This window comes from Myotis brandtii, unplaced genomic scaffold, assembly GCF_000412655.1.
Source record: "Myotis brandtii unplaced genomic scaffold, ASM41265v1 scaffold29, whole genome shotgun sequence".
Taxonomy (NCBI): domain Eukaryota; kingdom Metazoa; phylum Chordata; class Mammalia; order Chiroptera; family Vespertilionidae; genus Myotis; species Myotis brandtii.
In genome coordinates, this window is record NW_005361075.1 from 2,299,774 (window position 1) to 2,323,410 (window position 23,637).

Here is a 23,637-nt window from a genome sequence, read left to right on the forward strand (position 1 = left end):
CACAGGTGCAGCTGCCCAGGCCGTTTTTACACCCACACGAGAAAATACCTACACCCAAGTCCTGCTATTTAATGTGCATGTTTCCTTGTTCTTGATTATCTTTCGGATTTTAAGATTTGATGGTGAGAAGTATCCCCTTCATTTGGACGACTCCATTCACTCCCACCACCGAGAATGTTGTTGTGTTTCGGCTGGAACGACTCACTTCCGCCATAGAGACGGGAGGGAAGGAGAGGCCGGCGAGCTCTGTGCTGCCTCCCTAGGCGGAGCGGAGTCATCGCGGCGAGCCAGCCCCTCGGGTGGAGGCAAGGTCCCTTACTCGGCCTCAGAGGCCAGGAAGGGGCACCGACGCCCCGAGATGAGGGCCATGCTAAGTGGAGAGGTGCCCTGGAGATGAGCCCCGGCCAGTGTGCTGCATGACGCCGAGTGGATCGCAAAGCGTTAGCGTTTCCAGTGCATAGTAGCCAGGATCCCTGGCCCCACAGAGACTGGAGAAAGGGACTTCACCTTGCTCTGCGTTATCACCATACAGAAGGGCTGCTTGGTGCTCTACTTAACCAGTCTGGTGGCAGTCCTTGTAAGGCTGGTAATTCTGCCACTGCCTCTGTGTGTGCCTCTTGACGTCACTCATCCTTTCTGATTTGCTCCTTTAAACAGGGAGCTAGCTGTTGTGCGGCTTACAAGAGATAATTCATATGAAAAGCCTTTGTGCGCTGTGAAGTGTTATGTGAACATGAGTGCATGTTCAGTGCTGTGTAACTTCCTGGGAGCATTGGTCCTCCAAGTAGATGGTCCGTCCAGGGCAGACAGGGGTTTCTCCGCAGCTCTGGGAATGCCCACAGAACCTGGGGATTAAGATGCTCATTTTCCTAACACGCACTTTCTCCTCAAAAATAATAATACATAACATGTATGGAATGGAATGGAAAGGGCGTGATTCTAAGTGTTTTATATATGTTAATGTAATCGTACGAGACAAATTGACGCTGGGAGAGGTCAAGTAACTTGCCGAGGTCACTGGGTAAATGGCAGGGCCTGGGGTTCACATGCAGGACTTCTTACCACCACAGAAGTTCTATCTCTGGTTTCTCCCATGCACTATCACACTCCAACATGCCACCCCCAACACCTGCTCTTCGATGGAGAAATGCCTTGATTAGTAGCATTTGCCAATTCTCTACTATGGCCAATTTTAAGCTCTAGGCCAGTGGTTCTCAACCTTCCTAATGCCGCGACCCTTTAATACAGTTCCTCATGTTGTGGTGACGCCCAACCATAAACTTATTTTCGTTGCTACTTCATAACTTTTTGAAGTTTTGTAATTTTGCTACTGTTATGAATCATAATGTAAATATCTGATATGCAGGATGTATTTAGGAGACCCCTGTGAAAGGGTCGTTCGACCCCCAAAGGGGTTGCGACCCACAGGTTGAGAACCGCTGACCTAGGCCATCACTGAATGTGGAGTTCTGAAGGAAAGGATTACAGTTTGATCATCAGAGTTACAATCGGCTCTGAGGACCAGTACCTGCCAGCTCCAGCATTCCACTGCCACCTGCCTGCCCTCAGGCTTCCCCTCTCCCACCCGTCCTTCCAACCCCCCTACTCAATCCCCTTTCTGGCTGACCTCCCCACCCATCTATTCCCCATCCCCTTCCTGCCTCCCCATAGTTCTGCCCTGTGCAGCCTTGGTCTCTGGTTGTCTCTGTCCCAGTTGCAGACACCTCCTCCAGGCAGCCTCGGAATACCCCCAAAGCCCGGGAAGGAGAAAGCTGCCTGCCTTACAGACCAGCAGCCTTTCCTGGAGCCTGGACTTAACCTAGGAGGGGGTGTCTGTGAGGAGCCAAAGGCCGGTGAGAACCCAGGGGAGGAACCAGGGTCTAACTCCCAGATACAGCAGTGAGTGAGGGGGAGACTGACCTCTCTCTACCTCTGACCCAGTCCGTCTGCCTCCGGCTCTGTGCGGCCACGACCCAACATCATCATCACCCTACTACCAGCCATGGAGCCTCACTGGGCACCACAGCAGCCCTTCACATGCACTATGTGTGGATTTCTCCAACCACTTTGGAAGGGAAATATCATTTCCCCCCAATTTACACAGAATGAGCTGGGGCTTAGGGATGCGTAGTGACTTGCTTCAATGGCTAATTTTATGTGTCAACTTGACTGTGCCACAGGATGCCCAGATACTTGGTCACACTTTACTCTGGGTGTGTGTAAGGGTGTTTCTGGGTGAAATTCACATTTGAACCCGAGGCTGAGGAAGGCAGCCCGCCTTCCCTAAGGAGGGTGGGCCTCAGGCAGCCATCCTGAATAGAAGAAAAGGCCTGACCCTCACACACGTGAGGGGAACTCCTCCTGCCTAACAGCTTTCCAAGCTGGGCCGTTGGATTTTTCCTGCTTCAGACTTGAACTGAAATATCTGCTCTTCCTGACCTTGAGGCTCCAGCATCTGGAACCACACCATCAGCTCTCCTGGGTCTCCCGCTGGCTGACTGCAGATCGCAGGACTTGTCAGCCTCCATGCTCACATGAGCCAATTCCTCCTAATAAATGTATAGATCCTATTTGGTTCTGTTTCTCTGGAGAACCCTGAGAAACATTTGCTAAGGCCACACAGCTACTCTTTCCTCATTCCTCCAGTTTGACCCATTCTTGTCCCTACTCCGAAACTCACCCTTCCATGGAGCCTTCCTTGCCTGAGGGTGAAGCCGAACCCTCTCATCTCTCTTATCTCAGGCCCAGGTGCTAGCCAAGACTTGCCTCCTCTTCCCTCCCTGAATCCTTATTGGATGGTTCTCATTGCACCTCAGTTCCTGGTTCCTACACCCACAAGGGTGGTCCTGACAGGCAAGGAAGGTCTTGGTCAAAATAGACAACATGGAATGAATTCTCCCATCTTATGCCACTACCCTGATGATCAAGATGCAACCATTCATTCATTCATTCATGCAACACATACATAACTTGTCCATATGCTAGACCCATGTCATACCAACATGGACAAGTCACAACCCTGGCCCTCTGGGAGCTCAGAGCCTGGCAGAGGAGAAGGACCAGGAGGTCCACCTGGGCAAGAGAGCACAGTGGTATGAAAGAATGGCAGCAGGTTTTGCAGGGCTAGCTGGGGCCAGCATGAAGGCTACTGCTGGCATTCCAGAGATGCCTGTGGCCTGGATAGACAGGGACCCATTCAGAGTGCAGACGAGTCCCAAGCCATGGTCTCAGCAAGTTGGGAGGTGACTGGGCACCAGAAGAAGCCGGCACAGCTGCAGAGAACACAGGAGAGCAGCCTGTGGCCACGGCGACGGCGGGAAGGGCATCCTGGAAGTTGATTCCAGAAAGAAGCGGGGCTACAGGGAATTATTCTGGGGAAGCTTCCTGGGAAAGAGGAAAGAAAAGAGTTGGAGGGAGAGGCCTCACTGAGGACTGAGCATGGAAACTGAGGGTTCTGAGGCAGGAGAGGCCAGGACTTCTCAGCCACGGCCCAGAACCACGGCCAGGCAGGCGGAGGGGCAAGTGCTGAGGCCCTGTGAGCCAGGCCTGCAGCAAAGGTCTGTGGAGGGAACGTAAAGGCCAGCGTGAGACCTTGGGAGTAGGCAGCTGGCTTCGCTTGGAGCGTGTGGCCTCGGCTGGCCCCACCCATCCTAGTGCAGGTCCCAGGGGAGAGCTGATCCCTGACGCTGGTCCAGCAGGCCACCCCCAGCCATTCCAGAGCTGACCCCTGTGGCGTCACAGGAACGACTCAAGCCTCAGCAACAACAATCAGTGGGACTGACGTCAGGCCGGGGGCTCCTGACGGTGACCAGCCTGGCTGGGTAGCCAGCACCCTGCCTGCTGCCCCTCTAGTCGGGCCGGGCCTCAAGGGTGAAGAGGACCAGCTGTCCCCTTCTGACATCTGCCCCCCGGGATCCTGGGCAGGGGCTCCTCTACCTCCCACCCTTTCTGGGCTGTCACTCCCAGCCCACGCCTCCTCCAAGGCAGCGGAAATGGCTGGGCGGAGGAGAGAGTGACAGAGAGCGTGAGAAAGAGGCACCTCCCAGCCCCGGCATCATCGGGCAGCCTCCGGACCTGGACTGGGCTGGGAGGTGGCGTGTCCGCTGCCAGCTCTCCTGGGGGAGTGGGGTCTGTCCTTCCACGGGGACGGGAGGGGCCTCTCTTTGCTGGGAAGGTCTGTGTGTTTGTTTCTCTGGCCGAGTTGGGGTGGGGGTGAGGCTTTATTTTTGTGTTAGTCCCACAGGGGTGAGAAGTCCTGCAAAGTCTGTGCATCTGTTCCTTTGGGAGGCGTGTGTGTATCTGTTGTTCTTTGGGCCACACGGCCCGTACCCCAGTAGCCGGAGTTCTGGAAAGCAGCCACCATCCCTGGACCGTGACTGTCCTTGCAAAAGGAAACTGTGGGCTGTCCTGGGCTCCACACCCCTGGAACGTGACTGTCCTTGCAAAAGGAAAGGCCCTTCACCCATCCTTGTCAGAGGGTCTCTCTCCCCTGGTTTCTGGTGGAGCTGGGGACATCTCCGTATTACCCTCATGGCATCCCGGGTGGGGGCCCTTCTCTCTGCGGTGCCCAACGAGGGGGGCGGTGGCACTCAGTACCCCACCTGCCTGGCGTGCAGCTGGGTGCTGCTCCCTGCTCACACAGCAGTAGCAGGACAGCCACCCAGCACTCTGCTCCTTGGCCCAGCTGCCACCCCCAGTTCCATGCCTGGGTAGTGGCTGGGCAGTGCCAGCTCCTGACTCAGACCTCAAGGGGCAAGGGCAGGGCCCAGCAGGATGCCAGGGTTGTGCAGAGGATGCTTGGAGCCTGGGCCCGGGGGTGAGGAGCGGGGGCAGGAGGCAGACGCCCAGGCCAGAGCTCCAGGGCCCAGGACCCTCAGGCCAGCTCTGAGTCCCGCTGGGGGCCCCGGGATGTGCTCCTGCCCTCAGAATTCCCTGGCTGTGCGGAGAAGGAGACACTGGGGTGGGCGTGAGGGGCTTTTCCTCAGCTCTGCATTACTTCCTGTCTTCACCACCGGGAGCTGGGGGTTTCCAAGTCCCATTAGCCAGCCTGGGCCTTACCCAGACAGCCCCCCTGTGAGCAGCCAAGGCCGAGCCTGCAGGAGCTGAGCCTGGAGCAGGGCTGGAGACAGAGGTGTGGGGCCAGGCCTGGCTGCTCTAGGTGGGTGTGAGCAGCTGCAGGATGAGCGGTGGGGCTGGGAGGCGGATGGACAGTCTCACCCCTTCAGCCTCGCCTTCTGAGAAAGCCCAGTGGCCGGGGTCTCTGCTCAGTCAGGGACTTGGCGGGCCCTAGGGCTTGTCCAGATTTAACCTAAAACTTTCCGGGAATCCCCAGGCCCAGCGTCAAGTGACGAGAACAAACACCGCCCTCAGCACACAGCCGCCTCATGACCACGAACAGACATCACTAGCAGCCTGCTGTCCGCTCACCACACCAAGACCGCCCGCCTGCCTCCGACGGGCTCCCTCACAGGCTCCCCTCGAGCACAGAGCTGGCTGCCACCGCCACGCACACTGAACACTCACAGCGGACCACGTGGCACCGTGCAGCTCAAGTACAGTGTTGAGCTCGGGGTGCCCATGACCTTCAGAAGCTTCTCAACCCCCACCGTCTCCCTCCATCACCAAGTGCTGGTAGCGGGAGCCCAGGTGTAGGGCAATGTCCTCCATTCGAGGCACAGATCCCTGGGGTGTAGAGTGCCCACTCAGACCCTAGACTCAAAGCCACCCCCCTCCCTCGTCACAGTGGCACCTTAGGGCTGGGGAGGGGGCAGCGCCTCCGGGCCCAGGGCCCAGCGTGGGTGGGATGGGGGAGGCAGGGAGGCAGGCTTCCTGGGTCTCCGTGTGAGGACAAACAGCAGGCTTTGAGGCCTTGGAAAATCCCGCCTGGGATTCCAGGCCCTGCCAGCGTCACTGCCTTTTGACTATTGTCCCCGTCGGAAATGGGCCCAGCCCCCGGCCAGCCGGGACAGAGCGGCCATTGTGAGGCCCCACCAGGCTCAATGCCCCCTTGTTTGCCCTCCCAGCCCCTAGCAAGACTTGGAGGCCAGTTCTTCCAGTTGCTCAGTGGAAAGAAAGGGCCACCCTCTCGGCCAGCCCTGGGGCGGGGCAGGGCGGGTCTGGAGAAATCAGCCCAGAGCCCCGGACCCCAGTAGCCAGAGTTCTGAAAAGCAGCCACCATCCCTGGAACGTCTTTTATTTCCGAGGCCCTGGGCAGGGAGGACCTGTGGTTGGGTAGTTAGACAGCAGCTCAGCCACTTACAAGCCAAGTGACCTTGGGAAAGTCATTTCCTTTGTCAGACATGAATCCTCTTTTGTAAAAACAACGGCTATTATTATCGGGTGTTTGCTATGTGCCGGGCACTGTTTGAAACACTTCGCCTGCATTCATTCTTGTAATCATAATAGCAGGTTGATGAAACAGGTGCAGTGACTTTCTTCATTGGCAGATGCGGGTGCTGAGGCACAGAAAAGGCGAAGTCACTTGCTCCAAATGCCACAACCAGTAAGAGCTGTGGCCAAGGTCTAAACCCCGGCGGTCTGGGTCCCGAGTCTGCGTTCTTTACCAGTCTGCTGCGTTGCCCGCCTGGGAGGTGATAGTGAGGGCTTGAAATGACAAACATATAAAGAACCTAGTGGGCAGTGGAACATATACTGTAAGTGGAACAACACATTGATGTTTCTCTCCCCCCCCCCCCCCTTCCCTCCCTTCCACTCTGTCCGCAAATCAATGGAGAAAATATTCTTGGGTGAGGATTTAAAAAAAAAAAGACCAGCTTAAAATAATATCCAAGAAATATATGAAAGGCTCGGATTGGTGAGGGGTGGGGCCCTGAATCTGAACTTTTACCAAGCACCCAAGTGCGTGTGATACAGGTGGCCTGGGGGCTACTCTTTTGAGAAACGTGAATTTAGATCGACCCCATCCTGAGGCCCCAGGCAGCGGGCCATGCGGCATCCACCCCTTCACTGCTCAGTGCCGTGTAGCCCGAGGGCAGGTCCGCAGGCCTGTTCCTTACAGCCCACAGATTCCCTGGGCCCAGGACCCACCTCCTGGGCGAGACTCCACCTCCCCAGGCCACTGGCTCGGCTCAGGAATAGGACAGAGTCAAAGGCCTCCCCAGTGCTCCAGCCAGTCTAGGTCCCTAGGGAGCCCCAACCACATGCGCTCACTGGGGTCTTGGGAAGACAGTCCAGCCCCAGGCCTCCTGAACGGTCCACACGTGGGTGAGGCGGGGAGCCCTGTGATCCGTGCATGGTGACGGCCAGCAGTGTGTGGGCTTCCAAGCATGTGTCCTTGCCACCCCCTGCCAGAGCTCTGAGTGAGCTTTTGTCGCAGCATCAGCACCTGGCCGGCAGGCAGGCCGTGGGCGTGTCAGGAAATCTGCTTCTGTTCACAGCCCTGCCTTCAACTCCGTGCTGCTCTCTGAGAAGCCCCTCTTTCTCACCGGCCTCAGTTTCCCCGTCTGTTCAGTGGGGAGGTAAGTCTGGTGGCAGTGCTCTGATTAGGGCAGAGGTCCCTGGGAAATCTCCCACCAGCTGGGGCTGGACGGAGTCCCGCTGCCTTTGTGTCATTCTCCTCCACATCTGCCCTATCCTGCAGACAGATGTGGAGCCAGGACAGCCCACAGTTTCCCCGTCTGTTGAGTGGGGAGGCGAGAGAACCACCTGGTGCCCAAGGAGGGGCCAGGGTTGGGGGTGGGGGTGGGGCAATGGAGAATCCTGGTCCCTGTAGATCTCTAGGCCCCTAGTGATGAGAATGGCTGCCACATACTCTCTGGGCTTTCATTGGTCGATTCTTGCATGTGCCCTGACTGGAATCAATCTGCAACATTGGTGACAATGCTCTAACCAAGTGACCTGCCCAGCCAGGGCTACCAGCCTGAATCTGTGAGGTAGTCTAGAAATCTGCATTTCATTTTTATTTTATTTTTTGTTAATCCTCACCTGAGGATATCTTCTCCATTGCTTTTCAGAGAGAGTAAAAGGGAGGGAGGGAGAGAAAGAGAAACATCGATGTGAGAGAGACACATCCCAACTGGGGGTAGGGAGCGAACCTGAAACCCGGGTACATGCTCTTGAGGAATCGAACCTGAGACCCCTCAGTGCCGCTGTTCAACGCTCTAACCACTGAACCCACCGGCCAGGGCTAGGAAATCTGCGTTTTAACCAGCTGACTAAGCAACTGATGAGCTTGGGGGAAGGAACGCTACACCGGGACACTTGGGCACAGGTAGGGACCTCAGAACAATCTCCTTGCCAAGAAGTCCAGGCCTGCCAGCAGCCTGGATCCTGATGCTGGGGTGTGAGGCATGTGGGGAAGGATGCTGAGGAAGAGGATGGAAAAAAACTTATACTAAAAACAGCCGTCACCATCATTCTGGGCTGCCCTGTGCCCAGCCCCACGCTAAGCACCACACCCACACTCCTGGATTCCAGCGGCAACACGAGGTAGGCCCCGCCCCTTCGTTACAGATGTGGAAGCCAAAGCAGAGATCACTGCCCCAGGGTAGGACTTGGATGTTATTTCCCTGCCAGTCGGCCTCCACGGGCCTCCACTGCAGCCCCAGATTATCAGAGGCTTTCTAGTGTCAGACTCTAGTCTCAGTGCTTCTGCAGAACAACCCTAGGACGCAGATGCCATTATTATTCACCTTTTACAAAAGAGCAAACGGAGGCCTGTTAAGTCAGGTTGGTAATATCCAAGATTTATCCAGTCATCTGTCTCTTATGTGATTATGGAGGGGGTGGGGGGGGGGCGGGGGTCAGAAATAGACAGGACCCCAGTTTCAGCTACATGTCTATTTTTTATTCAATATATTAAATATATTAATCAGAAAAGTCACATACTATAAATCCAGGAAAATACACAAATATAAATGTCAGAATCTGTCATTTGTCTTCCTCCTCGAGTGAGTTTATGTACATGTGGAAGGAGGTGGCAAGAGAGAGTCAGCAGGAAGAGACTGGGAAAGGCTTGCCCAGGCTGGTGGGTCCCATCCCTCCCTCTCACCCTCCCCCCAACCTCAACCTCTTCCTTCCTGTATTTACAGCAGCATTTGGCTTATTTACAGCACAGCAGTGTGTGTGTTAAAAATGGTTTATCTTACAAAAACATGAAGGCCAGGGCTGGGATGGGGGGTAAGACAAATAGAAGGGGTCTCCCCCACGAATGCATCCCCCTCTTCCAGGGGGTGACCTCCTCGAGCAGGTGAGGAGGCCAGTCAGTCTGCAGCTCCAGCCCCGGCGGGGGGCGGTGCTCCGGGGGATCCAAGGTCCATGGGCTCAAGGCACGTGGGGTGGCGTAGGAGTGTGCGCACACGGTGCACACGTGTCCCTAGGCTGGGGTCAGAAGGACAGCGTCTCCATAAAGATCTTGTTGACGATGGGCGGAGGGGGCACCAAGTCCTCCAGCTTGAGGTAGAAGATGTGCTGCAGGCCTTGGGTGCACAGGGTCCATAGCTCGGGCAGCTTGCCCAGCAGGCGGGACAGGCAGCTGGCCGGCTGGGGCCTTCAGGCAGCTGGCGATGCGGTTCTGCAGCTCCTCCACCCGCCGAGGCTCCTGCAGCCCGTGCCGGTCTGTGCGGAGGGTACAGGATCAGCCACCCTGGACTGCTCCCCTCCAAGACCTGGCCTCCCCCAGGCCTCCAAAACCGCTGCCACTAACCGTCCCTCATACTCCTCCAGCACTTTGCAAAACCATGTCCGCACACACGAAGCCACTTCTGAGCCTCATCAGAAGACTAGGAAGGCGGGAACACTCATTATCCTCATCTTCCCGGGGGAGAAACTGAGGCCCAGAGAGGTTAAATGACTTGCCCAAGGTCACACACACAAAAAAGGAAATCCTAGCCAAGTTTTCTGACTAGGCCAGTGTTTTTCCCCAAACTGTTCCAAGAAGCCCTGGAGCTGAGCAGCGGTGCCCTAGAGGCCACCTCCAGGGAAAGCTGGCCTCCAACCCCCAGGGGGCCTCAGATTCTGCTGGGTCCCCTGTGAAATTTAAGTGCAGATGGGATGGGGGCAGATTCTGGTGCTTTCAAAAGTAAAGCATAACCTTGGCTGGTGTTGCTCAGTGGTTCAGTGCTGGCCCACTCACTGAAGGGTCACGGGTTCAATTCCTGGTCAAGGACATGTACCTGGGCTGCAGGTTGGATCCCCAGCCCTGGTCGGGGCACATGTGGGAGACAACCAATGGATGTGTCCCTCTCACATTGATGCTTCTCTCTCTCCCCTCCCTCCCCTTTACTCTCTCTAAAAATCAATGGAAAAAAATGTCCTTGGGTGAGGATTAACAAAAATAAATAAATAGTAATAAAACAGTGAGGTCTGAAAACCTCTGCATTTAACACCGAGAGCCCATCCTGCATAATTATATTTACACAAACTACCCATGAGGCCCAGGGAGCCTGTACTGTCAGAGGTCAGGATGGAGTTACCCTTGGGGGTCGGGGGGCACAAGGAGGGCTTTCGGGGGACTGGTCATGCTGGTCCCATGGGTGTGCTTAGTTTGTGAAAATTTATCATTTGGGCAGTTATGCAACCTAATTCAGTTCAGACTTTAAAAATAAATCACAACCCTAGGCCACATACAACACCTACACAGTCTGGATCTTGGGTCGCTTGGGGTCATTCACAGACTGGCCTGGGCTTCGCAGTCACACGCAGCTGGGCCCCAGCCCCAGCTCTGCCTCCCACCCGCAGTGCTGCTCTCCTACCCGCAGATGCTTGCCCCTCTCTGCATCCCACCCCTGCTCCACAGTGTGGCAGCCTGGGAAGTGTCGGATGCCAACCCACCCAGGGCCCTCCAGCCCTCCCCAGCCCCCAGGACTGGCCACTCACCTGTGATGAGGACAAGCGCGGAGAGGCACGCAAAGGCGGGGACATCAACAGCCAAGCTGTGCAGGGACCGAGAGAAGGCCAGAATGCTGTCGATCCAGTCGCCGAAGCCCCGGGCGCACTGCAGCCGGTGTAGCACGAGGCCGGAGCAGAAGATGAGCTTCCCCTCGCCGGGCTTAGACCTGCAGGGCGGGGATGCAGGTGGTGGTCAGGGGGGCTCCCGGGCAGGGCAGCCGGGGAGGGGCCGGGCAGACAGCAGGCAGCTCACCGGTAGGCCAGGCGGAGGATGAAGAGCTCCAGGAAGGCCGACTCCAGCAGCAGGTCCTGGTCGCCTGTGCACAGCTCCGCAAAGCCCGGGATCTTCTCGGCCCACTTGCGGATGACCTCCAGGGACCCCGAGAGCAGGTCGTAGAACTGCTGCACGTCCCTGGCATCTTCCTTCCCAAAGTGGGGCAGCACCAGCTCCTGGAACTAGGGGGCGGTACGGAGGGGTCAGCACGCCACATAGGGCCCTGGGCCAGGGCCACCATGTACAGCCACCTCATGCATCAGAGGCCAGATCGCGGCGGTGAGAGAGGAACTGAGATGCCGCCCACCTCGTGCCTCCCGATTCTGACACAGTCACCCAGGGCAGAGGCTGCTGGGAGGAGCCCATTTTTCTAACTGGCCACCCACCCAAGGGGGTGCATTTGTCCATCTGGTCAGCCACAGGGGCTGCTCTTTTTTCAATTTGCCCAACAACTGAAGAGGGGCCTTTTGTAATCTGCACGCAGGCACTGGATGTGGGCTGGGGGCTCACCTTGGAGTAGTCCAGCTTGGCTGTGCTGGGCCCCGAGTCCAGGTGCGCCCGGACCAGGGAAGTGAGGAGATTGGCAGGGGAGGCATCTGGGGGCTGCCTGGGCTTTGAAGGGAGCCGCCCCCGCCGCCCCTTCAGGCTGTCTGTCCGGACAACTGCAAAGAAATGGCAGGGGTGAGGAAGGGAGGAAGAGACCCCGGAGGGCCTCTCGGCCCAAGACGTGTACAATGCTGGGAAGACCAAGGCCCCAGAGCCCCTGAGACCAGGGGACCCAACAGGGACCGCCCCGATAAGCAAGGCAGGTGGACCAGAGGTGGGGCAGAAATATGGTCCAGGCGCGCCCTCCCCCGCGGCCCACCAGGACGAATGCCGGGGCCTCTGCCTGCCACACCCATCAGGCCCACCTCTGTCCCTTGGCATGTCCCACCACCCACCTTCCTTCACCATGCCCACAGCCAGGCACTTCTGGAAGCGGCAGAACTGGCAGCGGTTTCGCCGCCTCTTGTCCACAGGGCAGTCCTTGTTAGCCAGGCAGATGTACTTGGCATTTTTCTGCACTGTGCGCTGGAGGGGAGGACAACACGGAACAGGCTGTCAGAGCGTGTGGGGAGGGGGAGCCAGGGGAGGGGACTGTCCAGATCCTGCTGCCATCCTAGACAAAAGCACTCTCTGTTCACAGCTATTTTTCTAACATTTGGGTGGCAGGGGAGGGAGAGGTGGAAGGGTGGGGGGAGAAAGAAAGTCTTGGGGACACTGGGGGAGGCTTCTACATCAGGAGGAAGACCCCAGGGACACCAGGCCAGGGGCGAGGGGCTCCCTGGCAGCCCAGACACCTGCACTTCTTATGTGCCTGCATCCGCCTGTCCCTTCCTTGAGGCAGACAAGAGAGGGCCGCGGAGGGGCGGAGGGGGGTGGTGACGGGAAGCTAAGCAGGCACCCAGTGCTGGGACAAACACACAGCCTGTTCCCAAGTCCACCCCCAGCCCTCAAGCACCAAGCCCTCTTCCCAGATCCTTTCATCTCCTGCCAGGAACACGAGCGCCTGGGGCCCCCTTCCCACCAGGGCCTGGATTCGTGGGGGATGGGCAGAGGGAAGCCAGAGGCTGGCCATGAGCACATACCCTCTTGGGTGCCCCTGCAGCCCACACCCTCTGCCCGTATCTCACCCCTCTCTCCATCACACTGCGGTCCCACCGGCAGTGTGCGCCCTAAGACACGAAAGGTCCCAGCCCCCTGCCATTTCCTGGGGACCTTTTCTGAAAAGCAGGACTAGTTGGGAGAACCCACAGACCCACTGGGGTGAGAGACCAGCCTGTCCCCACTCCTCATGAAAAGCCACACCCTGGGCAGCCCAGTACCTTGAAGAAGCCTTTGCAGCCCTCACAGGTGCGGACACCGTAATGCTGGCACGAAGCATTGTCCCCACACACAGCACAGCGGCCCTCGCTTCCAGCCGGGGCCCCACTCCGGGACTTGGCCGAGGTCACGGGCGCACTCAGCATCCCCGGGCCCTCGAGGTGTGGAGAAGTGGGCGCCAGGCCTGGGAAAGCCGTCGGCATGGAATAGCTCTCTCCCTCCACCAGCTGGTGGGTGGCCTGCGAGGGGAACAGCTTCAGGGGGCTCTGGGCCAGGCTGGGGCCAGGGCCAGTGGGGGGACTGAAGGAAAAGAAGGCCGGTGGCTGGGGGGGCCCAGGAGCCTTGGGCAGCTGCTCTGTCCATGCCCGCAGGCCTTCGTAAGTCTGGTTGGGTGAGAAGGGGCCAAAGGAGCCGTCCCAAGGAGAGAGCTGGGGTGGCTGAAGGCCGGGCGTGGGTGGTGACGGGGCTGAGCAGGGACTGCCATAGTAGTCAGAGCCGCTGGAGGACAGGGTCTCATCCAGCGGGCCACTCAGGGTGCCGGGGTAGCAGCCGTACACCTGGAAGTCCTCGAACTTGAAGGAAGCAGAGGCAGGGGAGGTGGCTGAGGACGAGGATGTGGAGGAGGCCGAGGAGGAGGCTGAGGAGGATGGCTGGGCTGTTCCCGGCAGCTGGTAGAGGAACGTGTCAAACTCCCCCGTGTAGCCGTCCATGAAGGTGCTGAAGCTGGGCAGAGCCGTGGGCGCAGTGGGAGCCGCCTCGGGGCTGGCCAGGTCCATGGTGGGCTTGCTGAACTCGGGGGTCAAAGGGTCACTTGCCAGGTGGTCACGGGGTCCTGGGCTTGGTGCTGGTGTCCCATATTGGGCTTGGATACAGGGCATCTCTGGAGAGGGAAGACACCAAGGAGGGGAGTCCGTGAGAGAAGCCTGACTCTAAAGATAGACATGAGCCCTGACCGGTTTGGCTCAGTGGATAGAGCGTCGGCCTGCGGACTGAACGGTCCCAGGTTCGATTCTGGTCAAGGGCATGTACCTGGGTTGCGGGCACATCCCCAGTTGGAGGTGTACAGTAGGCAGCTGATCGATGTTTCTCTCTCATCGATGTTGCTAACTCTCTATCCCTCTCCCTTCCTCTCCATAGGGAAATCAATAAAATATATTTTAAAAAAAAAAAGATAGACATGAGACCCTGAGGTGTTAGAGCCACAGTCAACCCTAGAACCCAGGAATCCTGGCCCCCGGCCACAGCACCATCTCCACCTCCTTGTCACAAAAAGCCCCCGAGCAAAGGCCCAGCGAGAGTGGTCTCGGTCGGAAGGCCTGCCACACCCAGTCAGCCTGGGAGCCCTGGGGAAGGCATCCAGCCAGAATTTCTCTGTCAGAACAGGGGGAAGCTGTGTTCCTCCAGTGCCCTGCCCTCCCTCGCCGGGTAAGGCATGGGTGGGGGCTGGGAGAAGGGTGGGTGGGAGAAGCAGCCAGGCCAGGCCTTACCCAGTCCCCAGGAACAGCTATGCTGTTTCTCCAATCTGACACTTCTGGGAATATTCCCAGGCACCACCTAGCCTCTGCAAAACTCCCTCCACACCCCCCCACCCCCAGTACCTGGGAAGGACATCCTGCAAATGGAAGAGGAGCTGGGAGTGAAGGCCCCACTGTCTCAGAAAGAGGCCTAAGCACCAATGAACCTGTCTTGTATCCCTGCCCCCACACTGCATACTGAGCAAAGGCTGCAGATCCCACGTGCACTCCTGTCCTGCCATCTGGGGATGGGTACCCACTCTGCACTTGCCTGGGATGCTCTCAGAGGCAAAGAGGAAGAGAGCCCAGGACTCCTCACCCCGTCCCCAGCTCCCCAGGGGATTGGGTAACCTGGCTCCAGACCTTTAAAGGCCATATGCTGAAGAGAGGCTGGGGGGAGGCAGGAGGGAGCAGAGAACAGCCCCTTGGACGACCAGGAGAATGGACAGTCCCTAAGAGGAATTTCTCTGCTACCCCCAAGCATTTTTCTCTGTACTTTTTATAAGAGAGCTCTCCGAGTCCACCAGGAGACGGGCAGTGGCTATGCAGGGAGAGGGGCTTGCTGGGAGAAGACATCCTGGACTGCCTGGGTCCCTCCATGAAAGGGTGTCTGTGCTCTGAAAACTTCAGGAGCTCAGACAATGGGATTACACCCCCGCCCCAATCCTGAGGAGCAGAGAAGCATCACTCAGGGGGATCCGTAAGCTCCGAGACTGGTCATAAACTAACAGAGAAGTTTCCCATCCCTCCACGCCTGGGGTCTGCACAGCTCTGGCCTCACCAGCCAGGGAGGGACGCTGGGTAAGAAAGCGAGCTGGAACAGAGCACCATAATCAAGGGGGGCAGCAGGAAGGGGCAAAGAACCCAAAGAGTCTCGGGCTCTAGCCTTTCTCCCACCTCCACGGGCCCTAGAGAGGGGAGCACCACCCTGACCTAACACTCCCCCAAGCAGCCCAGACAACAGAGCCCAGGAAGCTCTGGCCCCACCCACCCAGCAGCACCTGTCCAGAGCACACAGCACCTGTGAGAGATAAGGTGGCCACGTCTGCCTGCACTAGGAAAGCGCGGGCAGGGATGGGTTTGGGGCGGAGGAGAGGCAGCAGCCACGAAGGGCTGGGCGTTCCAGCTTTATTCAAATCCTGTTTCTCCACTTGGACGTCCCACATCCGGATCAACCCCCACCAACCTATACCCACACCCCCATGCAGGTACTTAATGGCACAAGATACGGACCCACATGGGGGTGGAGACGACAGCAAAGTCCCACAGGGAGGAGGAAGGGGCGGGGTTGAAGGAGGGAGGGGGCGAATCCGGCTTCAGGCAGGTCCTGGCAACAATGTGGCTTGCACCTGTTATGCTGAACCCGCCTCAGGCTGCACCCTACCTGTCTGATCCAACAGTGACTCTGGGGGTAGAAGGAGCGGGGTATCCTCCAGGTAGTACCACACCAGAGACTCCAACATTAGTAACTGACATCCAGGATCCCCAAGGACCAGGGTTTCCACCTCTCTCTCTCTCTCTCTCTCACACACACACACACACACACACACACACACAGGATCCAAGCTACAGCTAAAACAAGCTTCCTTGTTCTTCCAGAGACCCTGCTCCTGCCTCAAGAAGACTTTCTTATTCCATGATGCAACGCACCCCCTCCCCTGTTCAGCCACCGATGCGGGCCATTTCCTTGGGCAACCCAGAGGTCTGCTAACATAGTTCGGGCAGAAACTTCAGGCTGTATCCTGCAAGCTCAGCCGCAGCCTCTTAGGTGTTAAGAAAACGACTAGGATCACGGGGAGGGGGCTGACATGCTGGGAGGAAGGAGACCCCTTTGGAAATCCAGCGGATCCCAGCAGCTGAAGCTCTCTGTACCTCTCCCCCCACTGTACTGAGAACCCCATCAGCAGCTCATCCAGGGCGCTGTGTGCCCAGTGGAGCACCCTGGGGGACTGAGCTACGGACAGCTTCCTACTGGACAAGTCCCGACTCCTGGCGCCAACCCCAACCCCCTGAGGCTTCCACCTTGCACAGACATTACCCCCGCATCAAGCAGACTCCAGTCCAAGCTGGGTCCTTGCTCCGTTCCAACTGCTCCCCGACAACTCCAGGGCTGCACCCTACACCGTCCTCCGGCATGATGACCCTACAACATCCTTTCTACCCGCGCGTACACCCATCTCCTTCATGCAACACCCCGAAAAAACAAGACAGAGAGCTCTGATGAGCTGCACGCTCCCCGCGGGGGTACCTACCCGGCCGGCTCCTGCTTCCCCAGCCCGGGACCAGCACCCCGAGTCGATGTCTGACGCCGAGTGCGCTCCTGCCGTCCAGCACACTCCCCTAACTTTCGCAGCCGCCACCGCTGGGGCTCCCCGGCGGAGCCGACCCTCCTCTTAAGCGCTCCGTGACGCACGGGGAGGGGCGGGGGCGCCTCTGACGCACGGCCGGCTAGCCCTGGCCATACAAGGGCGCGGGGGGCGGTGCGGTTCCGGCGGGAGGCGGCGCGGGCCGGGGAGCCCGAGGGGGCGGAGCAAGAGGGGGGCCTGGAATGTCTGCGCGGGTGACGCACGAGGGGTTCCATTGACGCAGGGAGAGCGGACTGTTTGATCTATAAATAGTCCCCTCGCGCCCGCCGCGCCGGCTAAAAATAGCAACTCGTGGACTCCCGAGGCTCCCCCGCGACACCCAGGGCCCGGCCCGGGGTCCCCAGGTCCGAAATAACCGGCTGGAGGGCCAGAACCCAAGGAGAGGGCGCTCTGGAGCCGCGGCCGCAGGGCTTCCCCGACGAGGATCTCCTCACCCTCCAGCTGCTCCCGCTCCCTCCGGCTCCCTGGGCCCGCTCCCTGGGCCCGCTCCGCCTGGCACCCTCCCAGGTCCTTCCTGGAGGCCTGGGGTTGGGGCGGGCAACCCAGGCACACACCTGAAGCACCTGCGCCCCCACCGCAGCCCCGTGCACTTGACCGGTCTCCCCCTGCAGTCTCCCCAGCGGGGTCTGGGGCTGGGAGGTGGCCCCAACGATCAGTAAGAGCCTTATTCCCGCCCCCCAATTTCCTATGCAAAATACCTTCCGGAGGGCAGGGGTTTTGCCAGGCGGAAGATGGACCAATGGGCTCTACCCCGCCCGCTGAACTTCATTTCTCACCAGTCCCCTCCACAGTCCCTTCCAGGTTGAGTGAACTCTGGTGGGAAATTACCGAATTTCAGAATTGGGTTGGGCCTGAGAAATTTTTTCGAATTTGTGCAGACTCTTCCCCATTTTATAAATAAACTCAGAAATATGGCACTTGTTCAAGGTCACACAGAAAGGTGGTGGCCCACGGGGGTGATCCCCACTGACTGCATATCTAGGGGATCTTTTCTCGCCGTCCCCTGTCCTGAATAAGGGATTACCCATACTCCCACCTCACCTCCAACACCTGTGAAAAGCTCTGACCCGCCCTGTATCAGGGCTATATCAGGGCACAGACCAGGCTGCAGCCACCTGGAACCTTCCCCAGTCGGGCTATCACACCTCCACCCCCATTCTGCTCCTCACCTGGGGAGCCCTTCCCTGCTGGGAAAGAGAGGAAGGAAGGGCTAATATTCATAAGGAGAACACACACACACACACACACACACACACACTGGGGCCCCACCCAGCCCCCTTCTCCCCTGCAAGTCAACATGAAGTTTCTGCTTCCACTGAGCCTGCACCACTGGACCCCACTCTCACCTCATCTGGGCCCCCTACAGCAATCCCCTCTACCCTTGAGGCACTTTCTGCTCCTCACATCCATCCTCACCTCCATGTCAGGTTCCCCACACCTTTGTCTCCAGCCCCCACTTCTGTCCACTCAAAAGGTCCAGCCAGCACCTCAAACTTCATCTGTTCCAAGCAGTGCTTGTCATCTGTGTACTAGCTGTCACCCCATCTCTGCTCCTGATGCCCTACATGCAACTTTTCATTTTTTCCTGAAATCCTATTTTGGAACATCTCTTGGATCCCCAGTTCCTACTGCCAGCCACAGCCATGCCTCAGTGGTACCTGAAGGAAGCAGCAGCAGCCCAGCTGAGTGAGGCCAGTGGCCTCCGCTTTTCCTTACCCGCACTCATTAAGAAAACTAAAACCACCCTTTGACCAGCTTGTCTCCACTTCCCAAACCCCACTGTCCACCCGGACGGAGCAGTCTTCACGTAATACCAATCTCATTCGGTGATGTGGTCAGGACCTGCCAGAACGCCCCTATTACAGCACAATCTCCATGCGGACCAGCCTTCAGAGAGCTCTGGCTTCTCCCAAACCAGCTTCCAGAGACCCTTCAAGGCCACCTGCGTAAAGGTGAAGCATGGGCAGGGTAATGCCAATGGGACCAGCCAGGATCTCCACACCACTTAAGCCAAAATTTTTCTTTGTCTTGGGCCTTTGCATAAGATTTTGCTTAGGAGGAAAAAACAAAAAAGGATTCAGCTTTAAAAAAAAAAAAAAAAAGGCTTGACCACTAACATCATTCATGTGCTCCCATTTTGCAGATTAGGACCCAAGGGCTCCCAGAGGATCTGCACCCTGCTCAGGCCCACGCAGCAAGTCCGGGCTGATGAAACTGGGCTTGCCGCCCAGTCCCCCAGCCCGCCCTGGGACGCTTCCTTCCAACCAACAGAGCCTTCCTCAAAAAATAAAAATAATTTTAACATGTCAGCAAAAGATGATTCGCCAGATCAGCGTTCTTCCCTCCACCCCCATCAGCCAAACAGGTGTATTAGCTGCGTGTGCTCAAGCCCAGCCTTAACAGTTCTTTGAGAACTGGGCCAGCCTTGAGCCCTAGCACCTGCCTTTCCTCCCGCCCGCTTTCCATTTCCCTGCTCTCCCGTGGGGAGGCCCACCCAGGAGCCCCAGGGAACTCGTGTGTGTTGAGGAGCTGTCCAGGGCCCTGGCCTAAATCTCCACATCTCAGCCCTAGCCTCCAGATCTGTGTCCGCAGCCCAGGCCCCACCTTCCCTGGCTGCTGCAGGTTTGGAGGCTGCAGTATTGCTGCTCCAAAGGCAGAGGGGAGAGGAGGCAGCTGCATCTGCCACCTGGACATGCTTGTAGGAGGGGAGGGGTGCCGGGAGGTCTAAACACATTACACTCTGAAAATAGAAGACAAAGGTAGAGTCCCTCTGTGGGAACACTGCCAGGGCCACGCATTGGGCACCCCTGGGCTCATCCCTGCTGGCCAGATGGCCTCCAGAGGAGGTGGACTGGGGTTCTCGAGGGAGTGGCATCTGGCTAAGGGAGGACTGTGGGGAAAGGTATATTTGATGCAGACTCTGGGAGACCTAGACCATAAGCTGGTCCCAGGCTGCCCAGAGACTCCTAAGGGACCCTCCCCCTTTCAAGACGTCCAGCCTTCAAGAGCGAAACAGCTCTGGTGGGGGGTGCGGGGGAGGGGGGGGACAGGTAATGATGAGAGATGTATCCAAAACTAGAGGGGAGAACCAGAAGGTAAGAAAGGGCCAGGATAACACAGGAAGGGCAGGGATGGAAGATGTCATATTGGAGATAAGACAGCCAACCATGTCAGGCTCCCACAGCAGGCCCAGCCCACCAATCTGCCTCATAACTCTCCTCCCCTCCCCACTGCCCCCATATAAGGACCTTGGGTTAAACCTTCCCACCACCACCTGGGCACATGGCTCCTCTTCCTTCTATTCTAACCCTGCTGATCCCCTAAGACAGCTCATGTGCCACCCCCTGGGTCAGCCTCACTTAATAATAAGCACCTCCTCACTAGGGATTAGGGGCATGGGGAAATACTGATCAAGGGTCAACCCAGGGCACTTTGCATGATTTTTCCACGAACGCTCTCCTCAGCCTTCCAGGAGAATTCTGACCCACATTTTATAAATGAAGAGATGGAGGCTTGGGAGCAGGACTCAAACTCAGGTCCCCTAACTCTCAGTTTTGTGCTGGACCCAGTGCCCCCTTGTTTCTTATAAGGGCACCACAGAACCAGGTACACACAAGCATGTGTAAATCGAAAATAGTGGTGCCAGGAGGGGGTCTGTGGAGGGACTGGAAACCTTCTGATTCACAATCTGGACATGGCCACCCACTCTGGAAAAGTCACGAAACTATACTCTTAAAATATTACACCTACCATTTGCATGCTTTGTGGTCTATATATTATACTTTCAAAAGTAAAAGTGTAACTAAAAAGCAGTCACGCCTCAATGAAAGCAATATCTAGATGTAAATGGTACAGATGCCGCTGGAATTTACTCATTCAAGTGTGTGTTTCTGAAATCACAGAGAAACAGCGCTGTTTCTCATTATGTACTTGTTCTAATGCTACATACTCAGAACACAACTACAGTTGGGAGAGGCCATGAGACCTGACATTACAGAGGGGTCCTCGCACACACAGTATGTTTTCTGAACAACTCACTAGGCCCTTGCCCCTCCTAGTCACATCTTAGGGGGACTTACCATGTGTTCAGCCACACCCCTCCCCCTCCAATGTGTGAACATGAGAGCAAGGCCCTGTCTCCCCCAACTTGGCAGGGGGACCCCCTCATGCATCCTCAATAGTAGTAGCCCGGGGCCGTCCCAAATGGGTAGCCAATGTTCCCAGCCCAGAGGGAGGGCGTGGAGTTGAGTGAATAGAGGATGGAGGAAGTGGAACTGCACAGCCCCTTTCCCACGCTGGCTCCTGACCTCAGGCTGCCCCCCCACTGCTGTGCAGAGGGCAGGAACTTGCCCCACTTTCACCAAAACCATCCCCACCCACAGGCCTCCACACCCACCCCAGGGTGGGCAGAGGGAGTGAGCTTTGCCTCCTCTCTCTGAGAAGTGGCCAGGGGACCTTCCCCGCCTCAGCCCCAGGACCTCTGCCTGCCCTGACCTGGCCACTTCCTCTTCCTGCCCTGACAGTGGGCAGGGGGATTTGTGCTGGGGGTGGGGACACACTGCCTACTGTCCCAGGGGGCTTCCCACGGGCATATGTTATCTCCCTGAAAACAGGCTCCCAAGGACGTGGGCCGGTTAGCCACTGCCCCCCACCTCTCACCCCAGCCCCTGGCCGGGGCAAAAGGCAGAGGAGCTCTCAGAGGCATGTGTGACCAGGAGCCGGCAAACCTGGTGTGCGACCAGTCCCTTGCCCTCTCCGAGACTGTTTCCTCATCTGTCCGATGCCGACAGCATCACAAGTCCCAGGGCTGTGAGAATTCACTCCGCTAACTGGGCGGGGCTGGGGGAGGCTCAACAGTGAAGTGGAGCACCATCTGGGAACGGGAACTCTAGGGACCTGCAGCAGGATCCTGGGTCACAGAAAAAGGACACAGACACCAGGGTCCTCAGCTAACTGGGGAGCCAGCACCCCCTTCTTTAAGAACCAGAGAAAAACAGGGCTTGAGTGAAAGGAAATGAGAGTGTGCCCAGAGACGTGGCTCCACCCAGCGCCAGAAAATTCCAGACTCTGTATGCAGCAAGTGCTCAATACTCTAAAGAAAGCTAGCTAATTAAGGAGGGCAGGCCTCTCTCCATAGAGGTCATTTTCAGTCCAGTGATTTCTCAACCCCACTTCCCTCTCAGGCCAGACGGAATTAACATACAGCACAGAGGAATAAGATTAGACTTCAGTAAGAACAGCCAGAGCTGGGAAACGCAGACAGGATCACGGAGTTCCTTTGGGGAAGGACAGCCCACACCTCATTTGCACCCTCCTCAAACCCCTTCTATGCCCCTCCATCTGCTCAGCTCCCGGCCAGCCATCCCCTCCTCCTCCCTGGGAGGGTCTCCCATCGGCCTGCAGAACATCAACACCCACCGAATTCTCCTGCCCCTGCCCAGGGTCTCCACCCAGCCACCTTGGGCAAAATTTCAAATTCCAAAATAAAAAACCCTCTGATAATGAGCCCCAGCCGGAAAGACTGATGCATTTTCCTATTGTTAAAGTATTTTTAGTCACAGGCTCTGGATTCGTTTAGAGACTCACGTTCAGAAAGGGAAAAGGTTTTGTTTTTTTTAAGCACTGAGAATGAGAGCACCAGAGCCTCCCACGTAAGGAGCTGCCACTTATTCCAGGCCGGGCCGAAGCTGCTGGCCGGGGGCCTGGGGAGCATGTTTGTGGCAAGCTGGCTGGCGGACCTGCCAGACCTCACTCCAGCTCTGCTTCTCGGGCACCCAAACCAGCTGGGAAGCTGGGCAAGGAGAATGGGGCAGGCGTGGGGAGCTCGGGGAAGCCAAGCCCAGGGGTCTGCCTCCCAGTCCCAGCAGGTGGGGGTCCAGGGACCCTACTCAAGAACCGATGCTGAAGTACCCGGGTGGACACCCGGCTCACTCCAGTGCCCCTCCCCACCTGAGCACACCAGTGCCTTGTCCAGACCTGGGCGACAGAGAGGAGGCTCGGGACCCTGTTGGAGAGCTCCGAGGAAGGAGAAAGATGGCATCGCGTCTCCCGGTTCTCAACCACCAAGTGTCCCCAGGTCCAACTCCCATCATCCAACTGCAACCAAGCCCTTACTCCAGTGGTTCTCAGTCTTCTGGCCCTTTAAATACAGTTCCTCATGTTGTGACCCAACCATAAAATTATTTTCGTTGCTACTTCATAACTGTAATGTTGCTACTGTTATGAATCGTAATGTAAATATCTGATATGCAGGATGGTCTTAGGCGACCCCTGTGAAAGGGTCGTTCGACCGCCAAAGGGGTCGCGACCCACAGGTTGAGAACCACACTGCCTTACTCTCATTCCTCAGGATGTCGGCCACCCTTGCTCCCTCCTCCTCTCAAGGCTAAAGGAACCACAAAGCAGACAGTCTCAATGGAAAAAGATCCAAATAGCCCAGCTCTTGTGCCTCAGTTTCCCCATTCCTAAGACTCACCAGCTTCCTCCTCACAATCTGCTTTGACTCATCGCGGGCAGCTGCACGGAGGGAGGAGAATCCCAGGCCCGGCTGGGGGCTCTTCCCGGCGGCCTCAGGGAGCCCTGAGGGAAGAGACGTGACTGCCCAGTCAGCTTGTCCTGCCCAGGGGAGGCTGTGCACCAGCTGAGCAGGCTCAGGACGTGGAGCTGTCTCCAAGCCAGCATGTCCTCCTCTGTTTATATAGCAGAAACCAGAGCGGCCTCTGGGGACACGGGAGCTGCCTCAGGGCCCTCTTGGCTGAAGCCTGACTTTGGC

General features: G+C 57.4%; 1 protein-coding gene across 1 annotated transcript; it reads right to left on the reverse strand.

Moving 5' to 3' along the window:
- Positions 1-8,784: 8,784 nt before the first annotated feature.
- NR4A1 (nuclear receptor subfamily 4, group A, member 1) lies at positions 8,785-16,916 on the reverse strand. The gene is given in 8 exon segments (XM_005869232.2): positions 8,785-9,508; positions 9,510-9,576; positions 10,837-11,015; positions 11,102-11,304; positions 11,633-11,784; positions 12,064-12,193; positions 12,988-13,865; positions 16,752-16,916. Coding segments are annotated over 7 exon segments (1,770 nt in total). The 5' UTR covers positions 13,864-13,865; positions 16,752-16,916; the 3' UTR covers positions 8,785-9,345.
- Positions 16,917-23,637: the final 6,721 nt, after the last annotated feature.